The 18062-nt window shown below is 40.2% G+C and overlaps 1 protein-coding gene across 2 annotated transcripts in view; it reads right to left on the reverse strand.

Annotated features, from left to right (window-relative positions):
• ZMIZ1 (zinc finger, MIZ-type containing 1) overlaps positions 1-18062 on the reverse strand; it is a 156712-nt gene that overhangs the window by 42760 nt on the left and 95890 nt on the right. For both annotated transcript variants that reach the window (XM_009998124.1, XM_009998123.1), the window contains exon 4: positions 7014-7158. In XM_009998124.1, the coding sequence (XP_009996426.1) occupies positions 7014-7158 (145 nt within the window). The remainder of the gene's footprint in view (positions 1-7013; positions 7159-18062) is intronic.

An 18062-nucleotide genomic window follows, 5' to 3' on the forward strand; every position in this document is an offset into this window, starting at 1 on the left:
CGGAGCGGGCCGGGCGGGGACGTGGGGGGACGTGTGAGGCCGGGCTGGGCTGGGCTGGGCACGGGGAGCCCGGGCACAGGGCAGGGGCCCCTGCCAAGCGGCTTGACGGGCGAGGGACGGCAGCGCTTCGCTGCCCAGAGAGCGCAATTTTTAGCCGCTTCTCCCCGAGCTGCCTCCGACACTGCCTGTCAAAGTTGTTCGGAAATGCTGCTGCTGACACAGTGACACGGGCAAACAAACCATCACGTCATATCTCCCCTGACATGGTAAGTGGGAACGGAGAGCATAAACAGACTGTGGTACCTTCCCTGTCTTCCCAGCTTTGCTGGAGATGAGGACATTCAAGAAGATGCCCCGGCTGCTGTGCTATTCCTCCTTCCTAGCACAGCCCTTCCACGGGAAGAAACCACCGATTCCTGCTAAAGGCACTGTCAGTATACAGTTAATGTCACCGACCCATCTGCACAGGTTGTTCATGTGCTCTGTCTACTGAGCAGGCTTTGTTGTCATCTCCGGCGAAAACCAGCCACGGATTTTTTTAGCAAGAATTCCTAACCCATTTATTTTCGGGGAACCATTAGAAAAGCTATCACCGCCAACAGTAATAATATTTCCTTTTCGTCCCATAGCAATACTAAAGACAATTGAGAACCCAAGCATATAGGAACATCATGAATAAAAAAAATAATAATTACAAAAACGTGTATTAGGAATTAGCTCCTTTCGTAATCTATTTACAGGGAAATCCTGCGGAGGGTCAAATTTTCATCTAAGTGGATACAGATACATGTAGAGAAAAGGCATCAAGAAAAAGATCATGTTTTAGACAAACAGGAACACATCAACTCAGATGTGTTCCTGTTACTAGAACACCCAAAAAAACATTTTGAAAATGACAAGCTATTTACCATCATTTATGCCAGTAGTTTTTTTTCACTCCACTGAAAACTGAAAACGTTGCCAGACTGTAAAGCTCCCTCCCTGCTTAGAAGCCATGTCACCTCCTGGCAGGCAGGATGCTACCGCGTGGGTACCCAGCGAACAGCCGCTCACACAGAGCCCAAAGGGCTGTCCCTCCCTCCCCAGCCCTGCTGTGCCTGGCAAGGACTGCTGCACGTCATGCATGGACCTGACACGAGTGGCAGTGGCTGAAGAGCAATCTGGACTTTGTTCAGATATTCCCTATCCAAAGGTACTCAATCCAGCTAAAAGACTCTGGATGATTTTCATGAGTTTTGCATCAATAAGCTGGGCAAAGTATAGCTTTCAGTGTCACCTCACAGTTATCCTGCTGACAGTCAAAATCGGTAAAAACCAGGGGTGTTGCCACAGCAGAATGATTTCTATCTTCAGTGCCATGTGTTGGCTCCATTGAGAATGGGTGACAGGGGGAACCTTCCCAACACCGGAACAGAAAAATCACATAGATTCAGCACGAATCATCTGCTTTTGAGAGTGTCCCTCGTGTAAAGAACATGATACTATTGTGACCATCACTAAACAGTAATTTGCAATCAATTAAACATTTTCAGGAACTGGATGTTTAATAGGGCCCAAACTAGAGAGACAGTTGCCCTTTCAAAAGTGTTAGTTATCATATTTTAAAATCCAACATAGACAGGGCAAAGCCTGGGATGGTCAGGTTTTGCTTCAGCCAGCAGATACACCTTAAACAGTATTTGCCGGGTCTTTATTAAGATTTTTTAAAATATCAGCTGACATCTTTTTTATACATAAAAAATAATCACAAAACAAAACCCCAGAATTTTAATTTAGTACATACAACACTTAGATGAAAAAATGCAGACTACCTAACACAAGTACTTAGAAGAAAAAAAAAATCTAAAAAAGGTATAGCAGTTGCATTGCTACATAGTATTCTAATTGCAATAGCCCCTCACTTTGACTACTACACACAGAAGTCCTGTTTTCACATCTGTACTAGATGCTGTACACAAAACACAATTATCCATAGCATATGAAGAATACATATCTGAAAAGAAGTTAAGCTGTACGTTACTGATTTCAGAGAGCATCTCTCAATCTCTCCTGTTACCACAAGAACTGATGACAAACTTTTCTCAGCTAAAATGCAACGCAGATTTTTCACATGAAAATATTACAGGTTTCATTATTAACAGCTAATGGTTACCCATTATCAGTTTTCAACTACAGAATAACAATAAATTTGTTTTTAGCTTCAACATTCTTTCAAGGTTTTCTTCCACCTCCTATAAGTGTATGCACTAAAACTAGTATTTGGTGTTTCACCTGGAGGAGAAGATGGGAAAGCAAGTCTTGGGACAGTACTTCTGGGCAATTAAGTTTTGCCTTCTCAATGCTTAGAGCATTGGGCCTTACTTAATATTGTTCTGAACAAATCTTAAGGGTTTTTGTTTTGTTGTTTGGTTTTCTCTAAGAAATGGCACTTCTGCACCAATATTTTTGGATTCTGAACTTTTATCTTATTTTCTCCTGATGGTGGATTTTAACATTTCTTGACAGAAAGGAAGACAGAAGAAAAACAGAAGCTTCTCTTGCAGAATCAGGAATAATACAGGTTACTTTAATGGATATATTCTCTTATATTAGGATTTACCATCTGTTCAGTCCCTAATTATGTTTATTTCACAACTTCACAAACTGAAAGATGAAAAGGCTTTCAAACAATGTTATCTTTCACCTAAAGAGTTTTGAAATTTTTTTGCAAAGGTTGTTCCTGTATGCTACAGTCACATGCAGCAGTGTGTGTGATACTCCACTTCAGACTGATATATAGTATATACACAGTGTGTTCATTTTCCTAAAAGTGTTTGTGCTGGACTTGACCTTTCACCTTAACCATTTCTCTTATCCAGACATTAAGGTGGCTATCACTGTTGGTCAAAACCACCTACGATAGCAAAACTGAAATGGCAGCAACCTTTGCAGCGACTCTGACACTGGTTCTGCTAGTACATCATAATCAGAACACTCCTCATTCTTAACAAACTAAGAGCCTATCCTAACCCCCCAGTAAAAATTCAGACACAGAATTACCATTCTTTTCCAAGAGCTCCTACCAATGTTGAAAGTTCAGTTCTTAGAAAAGCTTACATTGTAAGAAAAAAGGGACAAAAGAAACAGTGAAAATAAGCATCATTGTAAAGCAAGTCTAACCAGTAAAAGGTATTTATGGAGATTGCCTGAACATAAACCAGTAATGACAATATATAAAGCACCTACTGTAATATTGAATTACTATTTAATTGTATCTGCTGTTTAATTTTCTCAAAACCTCTGGCACTAAGTAACTTGTGATAAAAATAATTTTATCTTCACAATTTTCACCAATCTTGACCACCCTATACAGATACTACTACCCCTTGGTCACTACCTGCAAGACAGCTGCAAGATCCCGACAAATACTCATGACAACATACCGAACTGTAACTAACAGCTGTCTGTTTTCTGGTGTTTTTGTCATCTAAGATTTACTACAAGCTATGCAAGAAAAGAGAAGTTCCTTAGGGCTTGCAAGGGTAAATTCCACCCTAAGCTGAGCTAGGGTGCAGTTTCCACTGGGATTGTTGGAAACCTATTCAACCAGGATTCCATTTGATACACGTACAAAGGTTCATCACCTAACGCAAGGAAGTGTTAAGAAGGAACATGATCAAAGCAAAGGAACGTGTATAATGACAATAATTTGTACTTATAAAACAACATTTACCAAAGACCTTATATTCATTTAGAATTTAAAAAAAACAGCCACCTTAAGTACTGTGTTATTAGAGACATTATGTCAGATTGGAAAAATACAAAATACATGGAACACAAAGGAGTTCCATGACTCCCTGGAAGCTAGAAAACATGAAATTTCACTCCTATCCAGAAAGGCCATATAGGTTCTCCTTAAGCCTCCTGTAAACCCTTTACATAGGACATAAATTAGAAGTTATACAGTATTAAGGATGCGGATAGGTCTCCTACTAGTGAAGTTTACCCACATGAATTAGTAAAAAAGTCTAAAGGTAAAATAAAATTTTAAAAATCAATGAATCTCACATTCAAGTTTGAGCTAAAAATTATTACATTGCATTGACTTTAAAACAAAAGATAAGGTTGAAAGAGTTGAGAATCCAGTGTTTATGTTGCTCATAAAGCACAGGAGTTTGTAGTCCAACCAAATGCCCTACACTAGGAAGTAGGTATTTAGCTGAATTTTTGTTCCAGACACAACATGCTATCATTCTGTTACTGAAAATCTGAATTTAGAAAGAAATGAGCACAATACAGTCCCTACTCTGAAAGCATTTGTAGCATGTGTGCACATCCTTGCATGGCTCATATTCTGCTCTCTGTAAGTACATTTGACGCAACAGCATTGCTATCAAAGCCCTCCTTGATCTGTCCACTTCAGTTTTCTGCCACAACTAAATTAACCTTTCAAAAATACAGGTTGTCTCTAAAAACAGGCCAAATCTGAATTCTCTCCAGTGTACGTGCTCACAGTTTCTTAAATACGAATTATTCAATTTAGATTCTTGTGATATATTCTTGAGTCAGAATTTATTTTCAATAGCCAAGCCCTGTTTCAAATTTGAGACTAAGCAGCTATGCTTCTGTAGTGCCAGGTACATTGAGATTCTAGTACCTGAGGAGAGTTCTGGGTAATTTTCTTGCTAGTAAAAGCAACAGCAGAAAAAACTCTGTGTGTAGTACCCAAGATAGCCTGATGACAGAGAAAGAGCTGCTTGGTTGTCTTCTTGGTTTTTTGGCTTGTGATAGTCAGCAACTGACATAAATCCTATATTCCCTCTGTTAAGATATGTAAGGTTCTTGAATATGCTCTTGGCTATTAAAATTTATCATGCCATTCTTCTACAAAACATGAGTTAGCTGGCTACACTAATTTCTTGTAGAAAATGCAAAAGATACTCTTTTTTTTGTTTGAATTCACACAAAAACCTTGTGAATTACAGAAAAGATACTGTGAACTTTAATACTAAGCTTTTGACCCAACTGTAATCTAATGCAAATACATATTTTGCTCCAACAACTTTACCACTGGGATTGTACTTAATGGCTTTCTATCTTTAGTTTAATTCAAACAGAAAACTCAATTCTTTTTTACCTCCTATTTTGCTGTCTTACAGAATGCTTATAAAACATCCATTAAAATAAACAGTTCCAGTAGAAAAAAAAAAGTTGGAAAGCAACAAGATGTCCCAACCTAATGTACAACCTGCGAGATTTTGAACAGTCATAGTTATGGCTAAATCACAGACGAGACAACGGCATGCACGGAAGCAGCGATGCAGGTATTCCAAACCCCTAAGTGCCTGCTGCAGCTACTATAGATAAGAAGTCATACCACAGAAATTATGCTCCTACAGGGGCATCTCATAGGTAAACAGCAGTAATTTGAAACTGATTCCCAGTGTCCTCGATAAAGCATTTTGAGGGCAATACTCAAGAGAAACTTACAAGAACTGTTTTATACCGGGCACAATATTCTACTGTTAGGCAGAATATTTCAAAACCTGGTATTGCCAGAAATGCCAGTGTTTAGGTTTAGCAGAATAAACTATTTATTTTTTTAACTTATGACAGACTTCCAGCAGAAAACTGCCACGAAATAAGAGAGTTGTACCTATCTTCTCTAATGTAGCACACAGCCCCTATGAGATGGAACAATGCCTTCATCTTTACCTTGTAGACAGACTCTAGGGGAACAGAAGCTACAAGGTTGGATGAGAATCAGGCACCTCATAACTACAAAACTACACCTTAGAGATCACAAACACTGCACTACACCTTCTCTGCAGACTGGCCACTAATTTCACCTTGGCTTCTGCAAAGCTTCTCTCAGGTATAAAGGTAAGTTATTTTAGAACAGAAGATTTTCTGGAGATTTTTTCTAAGTGTGTTCACAATTGATCATTTCATAAACAACTAACGAAAGAGGCAGTCCAGGTACTCTGAAAAGTCAGCGATACTACCTTAGTTACAATACAAAAAAGGACTTAAGGGCTATAATAAAAGGCACAGTATTTGCATGTTTTTGTGGGGTTTTTTTTTCCCCATAAATACAACAAAAATAAGGAAAAAAAGACCAAACAACCCTAAATCAAAAGTGTTTTCCAGATGAATTCACATGTGCAAATGCACTGCTACAAAGATGTCCCTAAGCTCCATTCTAACACAAAAGTTCAAGTTACTCTTACTACCATAAAATCTAGGTGCAAGGAATTCAGCCTTATTTGCACTTTTACAATCCTATACTAGCAAAAGTGTCCTACACTAAAACCGATTTATACTATTTGTGATTTCTTTAATGTGATGCTTTGGGGAAAGCCTCAGAAAAAAACTCTCAGAAACGTAAAGAATAAAATGAATGTTTAATCCTGTCAACACTTACTCTTCGGCTTTTGCCTTGTCCCAGGCTTCCCAGACAAGAAATATAAATACTGTTTTTCCACATAATTTTGTAATCAAAGGCAACACATCTTCAGCTTCTTCTGGTGTGTCCTTTAATGCTCATGTTTTCTCTAAATTAACTAAGTGTTTTGTGATCCTCACCTCATATAAGGCGGCATAGGACACTCTCCCATCTATACAGCTGCCTTGTATACAATACATTTCCAAGGCAACTTAAAAAATAGAACATCAGTGAAATGTTTATAACCTCAAGAAAAGCCAGCTTATTTAGATATACAGTAAGAATATGTTTGGTGAGAGACACTTCATCTCTGGGGCACAACTTGAAGTTTGAAAGCAAGCCCACTTCATCTAACCACAGATTTGAAGATGGAAGCATCACTTCACTATGCATCAGGCAACAGCAAAGACAAAATCTAAGTTTATTTAGTATTTGCTGTAATTACAGATCCCCCGTTGCCTGTAGTGCTGTTCAGCACACGAAACAGTATAGCTACCTCCATCAACAGTAATAAGCATTTCAATTAACAGATGTGTCAAGTGGTACATCTGTACAGACTGCCACTCCTACAGACCAGGCTGAGACTCACCTATGAGAGAGGGTGGGTTTCATGGAGCTCATAGAGTTCATGGGGGGTTGCATAGGTAGCTTCCCTGGAGGATCGTTCTGCCGGCTTTTCTGGTGGCGAAGCAGCAAGAGCCGTCCCAGCTCCTCACACCACGACGAAAGCAGCGCTGTGCAAAGAGAACACAGTGAAAGTGAGTGTACAACTGAGGAACCAGCACAGTTGAGTGAGGATGCAAGCTACTGTAACAGAAGTCACAGTCTGAACAGTCAAACACCAGGAGTGAAAAGCTTGTCCATGAACCAGCACTCAAATTATCATCCTATTAAATTGAGCCTGTAATTGCCCCACACTATCATTATAATGTTTTACACAAGTTACAAATATTCTGCACAGCCCAGAAAGCATGAGAGAACTTGTCCGAGCTCAGTGGCACAGAGATGAAGAACGGATGAGGCACAAGTATATAGGACAGATGTTGTGAAGGGAAAAAAGATGCAGAAGAATTCATTTCATACTAATGGAAATATAACAAAGACATACGGAAGGCATCATTCACAGAGAGGATCAAGGAACAAGATCTCTTGTTTTGTTTGGCTATTTTTGTGCAAAAGCTTAATTGGAGAGCCATAAAGAGGAACCCATGTGCAGGAATTAATTTCCAAAACTGCTATCAGCTACCAGTCTTAAATAGATAAACAGGAGAACATGGCCATATAGATGTATGGATACAAACTTGGGCACTTAAATCTGTATTTGACCCAACACAACCCTTAAATCTCTATTTCCATTATGTGCCTAATCTTCTCATCAATTAGGGTAATTCTGCGCTTACAAGAAAATCACTCTTATGAGCTATGAAGATACAGAGATTTCCTAGAGGGACAGAAAGCTTGCAGCTTCCTCTGAACACATGAAAAGGGTCATTATCTCTGAAAACGTGGCCTCTCCCTTACGCACCCACACTCAGTTAGAGCAACCACCAGCAAAGTCAGCAGCAAGCAGAGCTCCAGAAGCTGACTGTGATGAAATCTGGCTCTTGTGAGCACAGCCTGTCAAGACACCCCACTTCAGTAACAGCCACCTGAGCCTCAAAGCTGCCTGAATCATAAGTGGCTCAGGTAAAGAGTTACCAAGGTATGATGCGAGTCTCATCAGAACAAAGTGCAGACTAACTGCAAAATTTGGCAGTTGAAGAAACATTCTCAATAGGAAGCACTTATGGTTTTCCTTCTTTAAAGCATTCTTCACAAAACCCTCAGAACCAGAAAATGTTTTGTATTTAAATTTTAACTAAGTGCTTTCTTGAGATGTGATGAACTGAACACAAATCAATAGATCGCACAAGTAGGTGAGAACCAGACTAGTCAAAACATAAACTGCCACAGTGGTTTAGAGTAGGAGGGCTCTACATGTAATTTTAGGCTTGCTGGTTTAAAACAGACAAGTACGCAATTCACCAAAATGGAGGATTTTATTCTAATGTCTTATTTTTCTAATGGTTGTCTTTTCACCAAATAACACAATCATAAGCAGTTACAAACTATCCCTTCAGGGTACAACACTTTTGCTAGTAGCTACTCACAGGTACTGTTAATACATACTTAGTAGAACAAATTTCAAACACTAATTGTAAAGTAGTATTCCTAGGGGAAAAGAAAAGGAACCTGATTTGCCCAAGAACACCTACAAATATTATTATTCAGTACAAGAAACAACTGAAATTTCTCAAGTTTAATGGCCACAGAAGAAAAATACTTAAAGCCCAGGCCATTCCAGTGAACTAATCACACATCTGGACAAAGGAGATGTAGTAATTTCATTGCGTTTATCAAGCTGAAGGTCAAGAGCAGTGTTTAGGGAGGCATTTTAGAGCTCTGCTGTGATAAAAAGGGGACACCACTTCTTTATGTAACTAAATATGGTCACTCGGAAACTGTTAACCTCACATGTAGCCCACAGAAAGCATTCCCCCGAGCTCCATGAAATGCTCCAGCGACGAGTGTCAGTCTAAGCTGCTTCTCTGTTAGCCAAGGAATCTGTCAAAAAGCATTTGATCAAATTATACTCACCTTTTATCCCTGGCATATCATTACTAATGTGCCAGTGACAAAGGCCCCCCTCCCCCTTTTCCAGCCGGCTGGAGATACAAATCCCTGCCTTGCAGGGTTTATTCCCGTGCACCACAGCCACTTGAGCTCTGAGAAACACAGTGTTCTGCAGAACACTGAGCACAGCATTTGCAGAATAATAGTGGATGCTGAATGCTTCCACAGCCAAGGGTAATTACTATGGTGTCAAATGGGAATCGTCCATCTTAAATGAGGCTTTGATGGGAGGAGGGAGTTGCTCCTTCCGCACACCTTTATACACTTGTATGCACTTGACAAATAGGATAAAAAGCAGCAACCTGATGGGTCTGAGGGCAGGATCTGCAAACAAAAAAACAAACCTGCTTGGGAAAATAGCAGAGTAACTCCTGGAAAACAATATGCCAATGAGAGAACATTGCTTTGGTGAGGTGAAGAAAAGATTTCAATGAGTTGTTATTATTAGCTATATCCAATACATGTTCATAAAGGTGAAATGTAACCATCAAAGAACAAAGAGGCCCTCAAGATAATCTGGACCATTTCATTCTACAAGTTATCTGGAGAGGACTCATGTTTGTAGAAACTAAGAGAATGCAGGTATAAAACGTAACAAATTTACTCATCCCTATCACAGCACTCATTACAGAAAGGTTTAACCTTTCCTCCCTCGGGACATTTCAACTCATCTACCGTATATAATAATCACTCTCTTCCCTGCCTCGGTGTTTGCGCATAGAATGAAAAGAGAGCTGTTTGTAGGTACCTTAGGATTTGCCAGCCCCCCTCTTATCCTGCTCAGCAGCAGCAAGAACCCTCTCAGTCTGTTCTCTGCTGGAAACGCTGGGGCCATCCCCCTTCTGCTCTGCTCCATTCACCTCCACTGCTCTACCCCCACAAACACATCTGGTACAGCTGGCTTCTGGAGAACATCACTTCCTGGGCTATTCAAGCAAGATGAAACAAACTCAAAATGAATTTACAGATTACACTATTCATCTTTAGTGTACTTAGTTACTGCTTTTTATGTTGACAGTATTAGGCACATCTCAACTCATTTACACTCAAAGCACGAGAAATTCAGTATCATACTATAATGAACAGATAAAGCAGCAAGCACAAAGGACAGCTACAGATGGTGCCAACAGTCAGTCTCTCCCTCTCACAGCACAGCCAAGCAGCTGCTTATTCTCCCTCCTCCACCCCTCCTCCTAGTACAACAGGAGCACAGATTTTGCAGATGGACCATCCACACCATCTCTCACAGTCTCTTGCTGCGGCAGTTTAATGATCAGATTTAAATCGTGTTCCTGTGCTGCATTGCTTCAGTGTTCCTTGCATACAATAATGTGGCTTTCCTCCTTAAGTTGAAGTCAACTGTTGCAATGGGGGAAAAGGAAAAATCCTTAAACATGCACAACCACACAGGTAGCCCAGGTGTAAAATGCAACCTAGTTAATACACCAGAACTGATGTTTTCCAGCCCTGCTCAGCCACAGAGGGCTCTGTCACCTCATGCCAAAAGATGCATAATAATGGCAATTAAATGATGTGCTGACAGTTTAAGTGTATTCACACATCTATTTGGCTTAAAGGGACACACTCTAGGATGATTAGTGCAATATTTGACTTACTCTATTTGCAAAACCTGTACTATTCTTAATGGGATTGTATTTTACTTTAAGCCTTGATGTATTTTCATAGGAATAAATCAATACTGATTTGCTAACAACAACTGCATTAAGAAACCAACAGAAAATGAGCAGCTTCAGCTTTCACATTTGTGAAACAGAGAAAACCAGAAAGATTTAAAAACAAGAGAAATTTCCATTATGAGTAGCCCAAGGCATTTCCCTAAGAAAGGGGGGAAAAAATCCATTCAGAGATACTCAGCTTTCTGCTACCCAGTCCCATTTTTATTTCTCCTTACTCTGCAGAGGACCGAATGTGGCAAGAGCATGTCTCAGCATAGAATGTGACCAACCTCTCCTTAAAATACTAATGAATACTCCCACACATCCAGAGTTGGCCATGCTTTATGTCCTTCTCAATGCCTCCAATAGTTTTAAACATTTTCATTGATAAAACTCCTGACATTGCAATGTATCCATACTGGGAGCTTCGGGATGAGAAGAGGGCTTGAAGGCAAAGATTTTTTTCTTCCTTTCAGCTCAAGTCACATTTCAAGCATTTCTCAGCAACTACAGAGCTAAGCCTTGCTTGAAAGAGAAAGGAAGCAATTGTTATTTAATCCGCTGCTTCTAAGAGCCAGGTCTTTAAGAACGTGCCAAATATCACAAGATTTGCGACATGATTGTTAGGACCAGGCACATTCTCCAGTACCATTCCTTTTCTGCAAGTGCCCTGTTGTGCCGAAAACCTGTCAGGAAGCACAGAAACAAAGGCCTCTGCTGCCCATCCCTCAGAGCCATGTGCACCCATCACCCAGCAGGAGGAACACCCTTGCTCTGGAAGCGTCCATCCCTTCCATTAGGAAAACCAAGGAACTCAAGCAGGGGAAGCCACAGATCACGCCAGGCTGCCCATGCTGCTTCTTACTTCTTGACAACAAATGATGCCAGTGCACTGGCAACAGTTACAGGAGGGATGCTTATGACACAGCTCAAAGGATAGCTTCAAATATTGGTACAGTCCATTACAATGCATTTTTGGGTCAGGGAACTGAAAGGGGAAAGCAAATAGGCTAAGTGATCAATGCTACCCCATAGATTCACTAATGCATTCCATTAGCTGCATCCACACTGGACAGGATAGCTGCAATCCTGTAACTGACTTATTTAACTCGGCAAGGAGCAAAGTGCCATAGTAAGCATCTCTGAGTGCATGAGCCAGTGGGCTCCCTAGAAAGCAAAATACAGAGAAGCACGATGCTAATCTATTTACCTATTATGATACCCTAGCATTAGTTACAGCTTATCACCTCAGTAAATCACTGCCTCTTGTTAGGGAACGTGCTTAAAGGTGCAGCAAACTGTTATTTACAGGCAGACACTGTGTTTACAGCTACAAAGACAGGTGAGGAGGAGGTAGGACAACAGCTCAGTAATTTCAATGCCTTCTGCTTTCCCAGGAGACTGCTGGAGGAGCACAATAGGATTACTGCTTCCTTGCTGCAGTTAAGCTGCAGTAGATAGTTCAATAGGCAGACTGGCAGACCCTGTATTTCTTACTCACTGCAATGAAAATATTAGGAAAAAAGGAGGAGTTTGATTCAGAGAACTATCTGTTCAGCACTGTCTCGCTAGTTTGGTTTTGTGTTTCAGAAGGAAATGCATTTGGCTGAAAAGATATTTACAGAGTAAGAAATTACAGCATTTTTCATGGATCATATCCATTAATTTTATGTTTCTCTTAGAAAAAAAATCATATTTTTTATATGGAGAATTCCACATAAGTGGAATACAGAGCTCCCAAGGGCTTTCTATACTCTTCTGCACAGACTGCAATCTAAATACAGTTTTAATAAACTACCCAGTGAGATGATTTGGTGAGGTGGGAAGGGAAGCAGCGAAGAGGAGTAGGAATAACTATTGTCTTGGCTATTTAATAATGTTATTATTTTTACACAGAAAAATGGATACTATATACTGTTTGGAAAAATACATTTTAAATGTAAACTACCTAATGCTCAATGTGCTAGAGTGTTAGAAAAGTAACTCCAATTGCATTAAGATGGAAACTTTGTCCACAATTTTCGGAAGCAGTAAATCAGATATTTTAATGTTTTAAAAGCCATTTTGCTTTTTAACAGCTGGGAAATATAGAGAGGGAGAAACTGGTCACCTCAAACTGTTTCAAGGACTGACTTCCCTGCAGCTGTCCTACTCACATTCTGGTAGAGCTTGGTAATGGCTGGTTAACCCACTGGACCAGCAGGGCAGAAATGCAAGGCCACAGAAGAAACAGGATGTAGTTCTCCATTAGGAGAAATTCAGAGTAGGCATTTGCCCTCCTCTTTAGTTCTCTCAAGGCACAGCTATGTGTCCTAACCCTGCAACAGACGAGCCCTACCCCTATTATTACACAGCTTCTGCTCTGTATCTGCCTAAATGCTGAGAGCACAAAAGAAGTACACAAAACACTAATTACAAAGCAGAATTAGTAATTTCTCAGCGGTCTGGCTGTTCAACATGTACCCTCAGTGGTTCCCAGGGAGCCCACCTCTCCTCCCAGGCCTGCATTTCTAGCTGCCAGCAGATGCCCACTCTGCATACAGGGTCCACTGCACAGAGCCAGTGCTTGCTCCCACCTCAAGCCCAGGAGGTTTACACTCCAGCTGGCTGCTTTTTTGGAGTGACTGAGGACTGCACTTGCTGTTCTCCATTTGGCAAAATCAGCGATGTTAACTTGAACAGTTAAGTGAACAAGCTGGATTAAACTGACTCATCTTATCTCAACTTAAAAGCACCAACACAAAACCACTCTACTAGTAGAGCAGTGAGGAGAGCAAGTTGTATCCTAGTTACCAGCTTCAAATGCACACAGCTTTAAACAGTGCTAATCCCAGTGATGGCACAGCAAAGTGTGTGGAACTGAATTTCCCAACAGAGCAAAGGAAGTGGCAGGCTCAGACACTGCTCTGGGAGGCATGAACTGCTCTGCTAATAGCAACGGGAACACAGACTCAACAGCCACACTTCATCATTGTGATACTAGGCATGAAACGTGTTTCTACCACTAATATCCAAGTAATAACCTTTATCACCAACACCTCCTTCATTACTATAGTTACTGCTGTGTCCTGCAGAAATACTCAGCTTCATGCTGGTAGGATCTATAATGGAGTTATGTATTATCATTAAAAAACCAAATACCGTACAGGCTCATAGCAAAATAGATAACACAGGGAATGTCTAATTAAACTGAATGTAACATCAAATTAATTAACAGAGGTTTTATTCAACAAAACCCTTACTGCAAATCCGAGAGTTATCTAGCATATGCTTTCAAGGTTGTTGCATGAGAATGACTCTATGTACAAGTTTGGTCTTGAATATAGGTCCAGCTTGCCTTGGTATTTCTTAAGATCTTCACAAATTCTTCTGAAGAATATGTATAGGCTTCCCCAAAAGCTCTTGCCAGTTGGAATAGTACATGCTGGAGACACAGATTTGAACACTGCTACCCTTATCCTATGAATTCAGTGGAACTGGGATTCCCCAGTTTCCTTTTACACTTGCCAAAACTTGGCAGAGCATCTTACCAGATTCACTACATAAACTTTGAAGGAATACATTACAAAACACAGTAACAATGGCTTGATTTGGAAAGCACAAAACACTCTGCATGGATCCAGATAAAATACGTAAGCATCTCATTTAAGCCTAGATGTACCCACGTTGCTACATCTGAAAACATGCCCCATTATAAAGAGAAGACAAAGCTGGTGAAAGCCCACCAGCAAGTGAATCTTGGATACAGCTTTCCAAAGGAAATGCACTCCAATAGCATTTGACTGCTTGTTTTCTTACTCATCCAACTGTTGGTTTCACTGCTTAGATTGCAAACAACAGTGTCTTTCATTACTGGTGTACGCTTTTATTTTGTAACGCCAGTTCTAGTCATCAACAGATTTCACACATAATACAGGCATCTGAGAAAATGGAAGTGACTCATTTTAACCCATTCTTGGCTAGATTCAAACCAGTGAACTGTAGGCGAGAAGCTTAGTTTCACTTAATCCATCCTGAGCCCTCCAAATGGTACTGTAAAGAATTTCTAAGCTAACACTACCACTAAAACCCAAAAGTGCTAAAATACCAGAGGCACTTAACCAGAGTTTCATCACAGGGCATCCATGCCCAATCAGTGTGAAGATGAAAGTCTGAAAAAGGGAAAACAGAGTGACTATGTTCAAAAAAGCAAAAGGAATAACTTTAAGAATTTAACCTCCGCTTCCCAGATGGGGAAAAATAACTCAAGCTATTCAAAAGGACCAAGAGGAAAGTAGAAAATGAGTAACAATCAAAATGGATTTATCAGGAACAAATCATGCCACACTTCTTCACTTTCTTTACACTAGCAGACAAGAGACACTGAACGTAGATTAGTTTAATTTTAGTGAGGCTTCAGTGTTGCTTTACATGAGTCTTACAAATAAACAAGGGAAATAAGGTCTAGCTGAACACAACACAAAATGGCTGGAATCTTAAGCTTACTGAACAAGCAGGAGTTTGTTCTGGGTCTCAAGTAACTGTATGCTTTATTTATGATGCAGGTGGATAAAGGGCTAGAACACGTTCTGGGTCAGTTTACGGATGGCACAAGCTGGAAAGAAGCATCAGTTGATTGCAGAAATTGAATGTTGAAATAATCTTGAAAAGCTGGAGAAATGGTCTGAAACTAAATCCAACAGGGACAAGCACAAAATCTGACACTGTGCCACTTCCTAACAATGGGGTGAGAACCATCTCTGAAGGCAGGAATTCTTGGAAGCAGAGCTGAAGGCAGTAGCTGTGCAGAGGCTAAGCCATGCCATGCTGCTTCAGCAAACTCAACCAACTTCCTTGGCTGCCTGAGTGAAAGATGTTCAGTTCTCCCTTGTCTCCACCCCACCACTATGTAAAACCACAGAAGGGGAAGAAAAGTCATCACAATTATGACTATCAATAAACTATCAATATAACCTATCTAAAAAACTATCAATATAACCTGCAAAAAAAGATTGCACGGAGTAGGGCTTTTGGTGGTTTTAGTTTGGGGTAGGTTTTTTTTTTGAAGAAGAAGAATTATTAACAACAGTATTCCGATTTACTGAGTAACAAAGCATTATCCATATCCACAATAGAAACACTAAAATATTACATGCAAAGACACAGGTTAGGTATTAGGGGCATGCTAATGCTCCTAATTACCTTAAGGCTAAGTTAATGAATTTCCATGAATGGAGATGCCAAGTAAAGGTCAGATAAACATTCAGTGAGAACAGTATTAGGGATTCTTCAGACAAGGAGGCATGGCATAGATTACTTTCTTAAGTCTTTTACAATCAAATGAGTTTATCATTGTGAACACAGGAACTTTAATGAAACAGCTTGCATCAGAAAAAGATTTAAATTTGGATTGTATTTATAGTTATTCTAAAAAGACAAGAAACATAAAAAATACTTAACATCTTGGTTACATAGTGGGAATTTCCTGCAGAGATTGCTGAAGTGGCCCAGACAGCTACATGGCTTGCTGGCTAAGTTTTAAAGATGAAAGAAACTGAGAGCAGGTGATGTGCTTAAGGTCACACCATTTGTGACAGAGTGAGTCCCAGAACAGAGAGGATCATACACCTTCCTCTCTTTGCAAGGAAAAACCACAACCACCACATCAAGGGGTGACTGCTCTGTGCCCACAGTCTCTGTGCCTGCCATGGAACATTTTCAAACAACTGTAAAACATCTGGAGAGGCTTTCAAGGAGGAAAAAAAAATCACAAAAACCACACAACCAAATTTTATAGCAGAAACGTGTTTCCAAAGTTAACATTGCACAGCCAGAACTTCTGAGAAGGACCAAAGGCTATTTTAGGAACTTCTGCTTCTTGGTTCTGCCGTCTTGCTCTTTGCTTTAATTTTACATTATTTTACATTTTTATGGGAAAATGTTTTACCAGGTGTCCTCAGAACTTTTTTTTTATTTTTGTACAATTGGTATAATACAACCCTTGCCAACTTAAAGTGTTGAAGGAAAAAAAAAGTTAATTTTCAAAGCTGGGGGTTGCAGGACCATTTTTCACACAATACAAACCTTGTACTTGAACCGAACTAAGCTAAAAGCACTCTGGCTCTATCCTTGCATGCTGTTTTTCACTCTGAAGGAAATATACAACTACATACAAAATAATTTCTATGTACTGAAGACTACATAATGGAGACAGTTAGGAACATCAGGGAATAGAAACCCAGCCTCCAGGAGTTTTAAAGTTACTAATTTCTGTTTAAGCAATAGAGAGCAGCCAGACACGTGAGTGTGCTGCAATTTCAAGGCAGCGATGTTTCCCATCTCACTACAGAGTTAATGTGTTAGTTTTCTAGCAAAGTCATTACTTCTCTTTTTCCTCTCTGTGTCCCACCAACCCCACAAACCCTGTCATCTTCCCTTTACTAGCAACCTATTCTGCTTCTTTGGTACAAATCACCTTTTCTTGAGAACTGTCTAATTAACTATCAATCAATAAACACACCAAAGCTAAAAGCCAAATAATTATTTTCCAAGCTGCACTGGGAACTTGATAACTAATCTGAGCAAGAGAAAGGCTTCTGTACTCTGAAAATTCCTTTCTTCTAGTTGTGTTCATTGGGCTAATGGATACTTCGCACCTCAAATTTGGTTGTATTAAAAGAGCAGACTTTGTGAGCTATGGATGCTCTTGTTAAGGCATCAATGCTCTTAAAGACACATCTTGTGCTATGTTTATTCATTACCAATAAAGCAAAACTAGCAAATACTCTGTTTAAATCTGTTATGATTAGGGCCACATAGAAAACTTCACAAAAATAAGAAACCTCTAAATAACCTTTGCCTGATCTTCAGACTATTGTACTATTTTGATTGTATTTTCACGATTCAAAGTGTTCAGCAGCAATACTGCCTTCAGGTAGCCCTGTCTTGTGCTGTGTGTGCTCATGCCCTGCTGTGGCTTGCATGCTCCTAGCTGTGCTGAGGCATCTCTTTGCATGACCATGCTGTAAACCTGACCAGGAACCTGATCTGACTGGGTTTTTCTTCTTCTTCCACCTCTCCCACCCCGACATTTATTTGGTTTGGTTTTGTGTTTTCCCCCAGCGAGATGAATTCCCTGCTGCGGCTGAGTCTGGCTCCAGCACCAAGGCTGCTCTCTGCGCTCTGCAGAGGCGGAAATCAGCCAGCTGTTTCCCTGCACAGGCAGCATCCTAAGACACAGCTCCAGTGCACGCACACATGCCTCAGTGCAATTAGCTGAGCTACAAGCACACAGTGGTTTTGAACATGAG

This window comes from Chaetura pelagica, unplaced genomic scaffold (genome assembly GCF_000747805.2).
Source record: "Chaetura pelagica isolate M959 unplaced genomic scaffold, ChaPel_1.0 scaffold205, whole genome shotgun sequence".
Lineage (NCBI taxonomy): Eukaryota > Metazoa > Chordata > Aves > Apodiformes > Apodidae > Chaetura > Chaetura pelagica.